The following is an 8,544-nucleotide window of genomic DNA, read 5'->3' as shown; positions in this document are numbered from 1 at the left end:
GGAATAAGTATAAATCTCTAATCTCTAGAACTATCTCTCTCTGCAGGTACCCTGATGTTAATGCTATGGATAGACTAGGAATAGAGGAACATGTGATTAGGCTGTTGAATAACACATTGACTTGAACCATAGGGAGTAGGAAAGAGGTAGGGATGATGAGGACATATGCACTATTTATGTTGTGGGCTATGCTTTATAACCATTTTATTAACATTTGCTATTATTTGCTTCATTATCTTGTTTCCATTGCTAAAAAGAAACCGGATGATAAGGGCGATATAATGGTAGGTGGACTCATCACTTTTATTGCTAGGAAGTTTGGGGTGAGTGTGAATCAAGGGATCAAGAGGATAGAGGGGAACTATTATCTAGACTTATATACTTTCACTACTTTTTCCTTCCTTAGAACCCATGACGATACTCACAATTACCAATATGAATGGAGAATTATTAGAGCTAATTGTTTGATTATTCTACCTAATCCGGACATATCTAATCCGGAGGTGGTGGAAAATTTGCTTTATGTTGGTACTAACCCACAGGTAGCCAAAATCCCTTGGCGTTGACTTCAAACTAGTTATTATATTAGTTCTCTTTGTGTTCTTAAGCTTGTAGTTTATATAACCTGTTATATATGCAGTGTCAAGAATGCGTTAGATTTGGACTCAGTTCGATCGAGGCTTCTCAGCAATGTCAACAAAGGGAGATGAGTGAAAGGCTTTTGTGGAATGATATAAATTGTTGCTCTGCATTACTTGGTAATTGTTGGTTGGATTTTTGCACTTACTGTTTTAGTTACAACAACCAGCTATAGTGAATATCTTGGCTGGCACATAAGGGATTGTAAGAACTGGTTTTATAAATTGTTCTTAAGCTTTTTAGTTCCACATATTATATTCTCTGTCTGTCTCAGTTTCTTTTTTGGTTGCTTTCTGTCTCACAGTTAGTAACGCTTATTTCACAGAGATTAATGAATATTATAAATGGAAAACGGGATAGTAATTTTTTAAGCGAATGGTAATTTTATTAAATAAACGTTACTTATTATTGGTGTATTAATACTATTAAGGGTTAATATGTGTTTACCCCTCTGTAATTTGGGCGAGTTCCGGTTTTCCCCCCGTAAAAAATTTTGTTAAAATTCAGACCCTGTAATTTGAAGATTCCGTCGAAAACCCCCTGGTCGAATCTGGCACACGCCAGGTGTTGATGTGGCGTGCCACGTCACCTTTTTATGATGACGTGGCACGCTGACTGTATAATTATTTTATTTTTTTATATTGTACACGTGGCATTTTTTATTAAAAAAATATTATTTTTAATTAAAAAAATTTTTTTTTTAAAAAAATTGTTTTAATTTTTTTTTTAAAAAAAAATTCTTAACAAATAAAAAAAATTCTGAAAAAATAAAAAAAATACCGAAAAAATTAATAAAAATGAAAACAAAAATCTGGAAAATTTTAAAAATAAAATCTGGAAAAATTAAAAAAAATGAAAACATTCGGGAAAAAATTAATAAATTTCGAAAAATTCATATTTCCATATTTTTTTCAATACCGGAAAAATGAAAAAAATTCTTTTTTTTTTTCGGAAAGTACTTGTCTTTCAACCGTATAACATGATTTATATACCGGTGTCAATCAATATACATTGTATCCTGTTATTCGGACATGATTTTTATAAATATGATTAATCTTGAAAATTTTGAAAATGATCAATTTTGAAATTTTTGAAAAAAGATTAATCAGCTCTTTGGGACTGGTTGTTTCTTTTCAAAAATGTCCTCAATTTTCAATACAAATAAAACATGTAATACATCGTAAATATTAAAAAAAATTCCAGATTGTTTTTATTTTTCGAAAAAGAAGTTTTTCAAATTTTCTCAACAAAAAAAAATCTTGAAAATATTTTTATTTTTAAAAATCTGTGTACAAATTTATTTAAAAATTTAGGAAAATTCAGATTTTTTTTCAATTTTTTTTTACGATGTGTTACAAATTTGAGAATATTTTCTAATATTTAAAAATTGAGGATATAAACAAGGGTTAATATGTGTTTACCCCCCTAAAAACACATATTATTTTCTAATATTTAAAAATTCATTTCTGAAAAAAAATGAATTTTTTTCATTTTTCTGGTATTGAAAAAAATCTGGAAATATGAATTTTTCGAAATTTATTAATTTTTTCCAGAATGTTTTCATTTTTTTAATTTTTCCAGATTTTATTTTTTATTTTTAAAATTTTCCAGATTTTTTATTAATTTTTTCGGTATTTTTTTGTTAAAAAATTTTTCCGTTTTTTTTAGAAAAAAATTTTTTTAAAAAATTTTTTTTTAATTAAAAATAATATTTTTTTAATAAAAAAATAAAAAATGCCACGTGTACAATATAAAAAAATAAAATAATTATACAGTCAGCGTGCCACGTCATCATAAAAAGGTGACGTGGCACGCCACATCAGCACCTGGCGTGTGCCAGATTCGACCAGGGGGTTTTCGACAGAATCTTCAAATTACAGGGTCTGAATTTTAACAAAATTTTTTACAGGGGGGAAAACCGGAACTCGCCCAAATTACAGGGGGTAAACACATATTAACCCTATTATTAATATATAAAATGAAAGATATGAGTAGACTTATATTGATTTCCTTATGAGAGTGTGCATAATGCACGAGTTACCTAACTATATATTTTTTAGAGTACAAAAATAGAAATAATGTGTTGAAAAGTAGTGAAAAATATTGAATTTCAACTTTCTAAAAGTTTAAAAGTTGATTAAAGAGTAACGCAGCTAAGACCTAATAAGGAAGGTATGAAGTAAAGACAATCAATCGTCACATGACTTGTATGATTGCAAATGCTCAATATAGACCTTTTAATTTAACTCCCGACTGAATTATAATTCTTGATCGATTGTTTTGTGTGGCTAAAATTTGATTGAGTCATAATTTTGGATCTACTTTTTTCAACAAGATGAATAAATGTGAGGAGTCTATTGAACAATCATCATGATTGTGTTTATTGTGGTTGATTTAGATTTAGTATATGAATTAGTCCCTAATTTGCTAAAATTAGATGAGTGAACTAAATAATTATTTTTTTCTATCTATTTGATTTAGAAATTGTTTATGAGACTTGATAAAACATATAATGTGACTAAACAAATTATGTAATTGTTTAGAAACAATAATGAATACATTAACACACACATTATACATCTGCCTGGTAAATCCCGTATAAAAATGTAATTAACCAATTTAGTAAATGATTGATTCAACAATTCACAGTATCACGATACATGAAAAAAAATAAGCATCTCATAGTATAATGATATTTAGGGTGCGTTTGTTTAAGATTTTTTTAGAAAAAAATCTATTTTTTGTGTAAAAAAAATCACTTTTGTTATTTTTAAGTGTTTATTTATGATTTTTAAAAAAATCATTTTGTCAAAAAAATCTATTTTGACTTTAAAATGAAAAGCTATTAAGATTAGCTTTTCTCAAAATTCATTTTTTCAAAAACAAAGAGGTAACACATAAACTAGTTAAAAATCATTTTTTTTTAAAATCACTTTTTTTGTGTAGTTGACAAACAAATAGCTTTAGATTTTCTTTAAAATCTCTAAATTCTTGTAACACAAAATCTATTTTTTTAAAGCTAAAATAAACGCACCCTTAAACCATATTTTGGTAATAATCTTTGGTACATTTTGTTAATTTCTCCCCTCATTGGACTAAATTAGAGAAAAAAAAAAAAAAAAAGGTAGTCCAAGCGCGTCCCAGCAAAGCAACTTCCAGGAAATGGCCTCCACTGACAAGGTAGTCCCAGTTTCATGACTTTAGATACTCCAAAGTCTTTGAAGTCCTCCACACTCTACATTTCATATTCTTCCTAGCTCAATTTTCTCCAAACAACTGTTCTTTCATCTGAATCTACTGAATACTAATATTCATCAAACCACTTTCATTCACTCATCATGGCTTCCCTCACGGTCACAAATCAATTCACGTATGATGTTTTTCTCAGCTTTCGAGGTGAGGATACTCGCCATGGTTTCACCGGCTATCTCAAAAAAGCTCTTGATGACAAAGGAGTAAAAACTTTCATGGATGAAAAGGATCTTCAAAAAGGCGAAGAAATCACACCATCACTTCTCAAAGCAATTGAAGACTCCAACATGGCCATAGTTGTCCTCTCAGAGAAATATGCTTCTTTATCATTTTGCTTACAAGAACTTTCAAAGATTCTTGATTCCATCAACAATAAGGGTCGGTGTGTCCATCCGGTATTTTATAAGGTAGATCCTTCTGATGTACGAAAGTTGAGAAATAGTTATGGAAAAGCAATGGCTAAACATGAGGGTTGGTGTTGCTGGCCAGTATCCAACCCTAACGTGGATAAATGGAAGGCTTCTCTTCACCAAGTTGCTAATTTGTCCGGCTCTCATTACAAAGGGTATGTATGTATATTCCTATCTTTTGATATTCATTTCATTTGTCAAGTGAAATGATTCAGATGAATTGAGTATAAGACTTATTAAAAAAATTTAGATAATTTTCTTTTGGTAGTGTCCGACTTTGCATATATTATCATTATGCATTAACCTTACCAACCGAAAATTAAGTTGTCTTCTAGTCTAAAAAAAAGTAAATATAATCTTTACCACCTACACCAACTATTAGAATGAAAAAAATATTAGTTTTATTTGATTGTAAAGAGTGATTACTCAAAAAAAAAAGTAAAGAGATTTTTTTTCTTACACAAAATAGTAAAACAAAAAAATATACGATAATTATATCTCTCAATTCATTTTTCAAAACCTTAAAAGATAAACAAAACAAATGACAATTTTAGTTATAATAAATAGACTTTCTTCAAAAAAAAAAAGTTATAATAAATAGACTTACGAGCACTTTTCACCCTCCATATATCATAATTGTGTTTTCAGCCTCTTATATTTTTGAGCATTTTGAACCCTTAAGAACTTTCCTTCTTTATGACTTTGTAGTCTCTCTCTCAATTTTCCTCCAAATATTGAAATATATTTTGCGGTGATATGATTTATTGATGTGACACTCAACTTATGATTTTTCTTAAAATAAAAAAACAAAACTAAAACAAAATGCCAAAATGTTTGGCACCCTAATTAAAAGTTTGATTCACTCTTGAGTGTACAAGCTGATTTTTGGCATTTTTTTAATTTAAAGAGAAGTCACACGATTATGAGAGTTGAGTGTTACGTCAATAAAATATGTTACATCAACGTAAATTTTGGGAGAGAAACTACCAAATTATGGGGAAAACATAAGCAGACAAAGTTCCTAAAAAAAGTGGGGGCTAAAAGCATACAATCGTGATAAGTGGAGTGCAAAAAACACAATTAAGCCTAATACATGATCAGTGTTAAAAACATAAACATATGCTCTTAAGTGACCTCTTTTCTCTTACTGGATAGGGATGAGTATGAATGTGACTTTATTAAGAAGATTGTTGACCAAATCTTAAGAAATACAAAACCTATTGTCTTACATGCTGGTGATTACCTAGTTAGACTGGAGCACCAAAAACAATACTTGACTTCGCTTTTGAATATTGGGTCTGATGATACTATCCACATGGTCGGGATCCATGGGATCGGTGGAATAGGGAAAACTACTCTCGCTCTTGAAGTTTATAATTCGATCGTCCATCAATTTCAATGTTCCTGTTTTTTAGAAAAAGTCAGAGAAAATTTTGACAAAAATGGGTTGATATATTTGCAAAAGATCCTTCTATCGCAAATTGTTGGAGAGAGGAACATTCCAATCGCAATCGCAATTATTACCATAGCCGTGGATCAAATCTATTTGAGTGGGACGGCTTTCTCAAAAAGGCAAGTGTAACCTATTCATATCTCTTTTCCTATATTAATAAATCCGGTTTAATATTATTCATTAATTACTTATTTATTTTCATTTTTTTTTTTGCAGAAGTTTGAGAATATGAAAGTTTTAAATTATGATTGCGATACACTATTAACAAGAATGCCTGATATCTCTAATCTCCCTAATTTAGAACAATTTTCAATTCAAGATTGTCCTAGTTTAATTACAATTGATGAATCTGTTGGCTTTTTGAGTAAACTTAAAATCTTGAGATTTATACGTTGCAATAACCTCCAGAGTGTTCCACCACTCAATTCAGCTTCACTGGTAGAACTCAATCTTTCACACTGTCATAGTCTAGAAAGTTTTCCTCCCGTGGTGAGTGGATTTCTTGGAGAACTTAAAATCTTGAGGGTTATAGGTTGCAGCAAAATCAGACTTATTCCATCTCTCGTGTTACCTTCTCTAGAAGAACTTGATCTTTTAGATTGTACCAGTACATAAGATCTCCCCTCCACATTCTGTTAGCTGCATTGAAAGCCCTGACTTGAAAATTGTTTCTTGTACGGATAGTTTGTTGACACACACTCCTGCACAGTCAGCACCTGAGAGATTGTTTCTCGGTTCTGATGTTAAGCTTCAGAAAATGACTGCCCAAAAGTCTGGGTCGTTTTCTAAGCCTGCAAAAAAAGTGCTCGATTTTACTCTCACAGAAGGCAGTGATGATTTGGATAATAGAGTATACATGTCTAAACCTAGCAGAGGATGTTCTGAGGAGTTCAAATCTTTTGATTCTGTTTCCCCACCTAAGGAGGTATGCGCCTGCTATCTAGTTTTGGTTTTAATTTTCATTTTATCCCTAAAATCATACTTTGATACTCACTTATTATTCTATTTTGTACCTTTCAATCTATCCTTGCCAGAGAGCTTGCAAAGAAAGTTATTTAGTTTCCTAACATTTAGTAGTTCATGTTAAATTCTAAATAGTAAGTGGGGTACTCGTCATATATTCATGCATGAAAAAAGAGGAGCTTTAGAGGTTGTTATAAGATAATGCACATATTGGGTGAGAAACATGTTGAAGATTTAGATTGAAACATCGAGGATGGTTATACAAAAACCGTAACATTTTTATTTATAACGCACTTATAATAGCGTAGTTTAGTCGATATCTTAGATTGACTGTGTCAAATAGTTTGTTTAATAAGATTTATAGTGGAGATGGTTTAAATTTTTAGAATACTCTTTCTTTCTAGATTGACGACAAGAAAGGGATATACTATTCTCTCAGTTATTAAAATCGCTTGTTTATTCACAGTTCACAAGTATATGCTTTTGGTCTGTGTTTATAATTGTTCATACTTTTGAATATTCTTGATATCTAATAATCAACATTATCTTCCTTAATTTTTTTTATTATAAAAGCAAATTTTTCTTTCTTGAAAGTAATTGATTTCTTGTTAATTGGTTTCTCGATGCAGGTAGATGAGAACCTTAATTGTTTGGTTGCATCGGATAACAGTCCTTCATCATTGGTGGAACTGGTTAATGTGATTGACTCTATATTTGACTCTGTCAAAAGAACTTCAATCACTAAAGAGGGGCTCTTGCAAAAGATAATGATGAACTGTTTAGATTTTGTTGAGATTAGTATGTTCTAATTCTATTTATTATAATGTACACATTTTCTTTGTAATAAACTTTCTAGCCAACTAATCTTGTCCTGCCAATAGGAGAAGCTGAAGAACAGATTGAGATTTTGGAAAAGACTGTGCCAGACTGGCTTTGCAAGAAGTTGGTTTCTTCTGGAGACACAATGTACTGGTGGGTCTCTTTCTTTTTATGATTAAACCTTTGTTCTTTTAGAGTAGCAGTCTCTTTTAGAGATGTGAAAATTACAGTCCAACTTAAAACATGAAATTCCAGCCTTCTTTGGGATATAATGGAATAGCAGAACTTTAGATGTTATTAGTAGCCAAAATCCCTTGGCGTTGACTTCAAACTAGTTATTTTATTAGTTCTCTGTGTTCTTAAGCTTGTAGTTTATAAAACCTGTTATATTTGCAGTGTCAAGAATGCGTTAGATTTGGACTCAGTTCGATCGAGGCTTCTCAGCAATGTCAACAAAGGGAGATGAGTGAAAGGCTTTTGTGGAATGATATAAATTGTTGCTCTGCATTACTTGGTAATTGTTGGTTGGATTTTTGCACTTACTGTTTTAGTTACAACAACCAGCTATAGTGAATATCTTGGCTGGCACATAGGGATTGTAAGAACTGGTTTTATAAATTGTTCTTAAGCTTTTTAGTTCCACATATTGTATTCTCTGTCTCAGTATCTTTTTTGGTTCATTTTGTCTCACAGTAGTGTATTAGATGAAAAAAGGGATAGTTATTTTATTTATTTATTTATTTATTCATTTATTTATAACAAGTAAATAGTAATTTTATTAAAGGGTCATGATAACTTGTGCCCTTAAGACATAAGTTAAGGAGCTATAAACGGAGACAAACAATAAATCTTGTATTGAAAGTATAAATATTTAAAGTTTTGTAACATTGAATACACAATTACCAAAAAAGTAATTCTATCTTTAGCTTTTTAACTTGTGTCTTACCTTCTTAAATTGTGCCTTAAAGGTAAGGCACAAGTTAACATTTCCCCAAAAGGAAAGATATG

General features: G+C 30.5%; 2 protein-coding genes across 3 annotated transcripts; both read left to right on the top strand.

The window, feature by feature from the left end:
• The first annotated feature begins 3,779 nt into the window (after positions 1 to 3,779).
• LOC146917708 (toll/interleukin-1 receptor-like protein) lies at positions 3,780 to 6,136 on the top strand. Of its 2 annotated transcripts, none has more exons than XM_085719520.1 (2): positions 3,780 to 4,456; positions 5,549 to 5,685. In XM_085719520.1, exons 1-2 carry the CDS (start codon positions 3,978 to 3,980, stop codon positions 5,550 to 5,552), a joined length of 483 nt encoding a protein of 160 aa, XP_085575646.1. In that variant the 5' UTR covers positions 3,780 to 3,977; the 3' UTR covers positions 5,553 to 5,685. The 2 variants fall into 2 exon arrangements, with proteins under 2 accessions (XP_085575646.1, XP_085575645.1); XM_085719519.1 differs by having other exon boundaries at positions 3,785 to 4,456; positions 5,457 to 6,136.
• LOC146917707 (uncharacterized) lies at positions 6,025 to 8,178 on the top strand. Its single transcript, XM_085721919.1, has 5 exons — positions 6,025 to 6,243; positions 6,353 to 6,679; positions 7,347 to 7,515; positions 7,599 to 7,689; positions 7,933 to 8,178. Exons 1-5 carry the CDS (start codon positions 6,025 to 6,027, stop codon positions 8,000 to 8,002), a joined length of 876 nt encoding a protein of 291 aa, XP_085578045.1. The 3' UTR covers positions 8,003 to 8,178.
• Positions 8,179 to 8,544: the final 366 nt, after the last annotated feature.

The sequence above is a fragment of the Medicago sativa genome, chromosome 6, assembly GCF_051527215.1.
Source record: "Medicago sativa cultivar Bolivia chromosome 6, Bolivia_mono, whole genome shotgun sequence".
Taxonomy (NCBI): domain Eukaryota; kingdom Viridiplantae; phylum Streptophyta; class Magnoliopsida; order Fabales; family Fabaceae; genus Medicago; species Medicago sativa.
This window is presented reverse-complemented; position numbering and strand designations above follow the sequence as displayed.

Coding starts and splice junctions, on each gene's coding strand:
- LOC146917708 (XM_085719519.1), top strand. CDS start 3,978: ATGGCTTCCCTCACGGTCACAAATCAATTCACGTATGATGTTTTTCTC. Junction 4,457..5,456: donor TCCGGCTCTCATTACAAAGG/GTATGTATGTAT, acceptor CTTACTGGATAG/GGATGAGTATGAATGTGACT.
- LOC146917707 (XM_085721919.1), top strand. CDS start 6,025: ATGCCTGATATCTCTAATCTCCCTAATTTAGAACAATTTTCAATTCAA. Junction 6,680..7,346: donor CTGTTTCCCCACCTAAGGAG/GTATGCGCCTGC, acceptor TTCTCGATGCAG/GTAGATGAGAACCTTAATTG. Junction 7,516..7,598: donor TTTAGATTTTGTTGAGATTA/GTATGTTCTAAT, acceptor TCCTGCCAATAG/GAGAAGCTGAAGAACAGATT.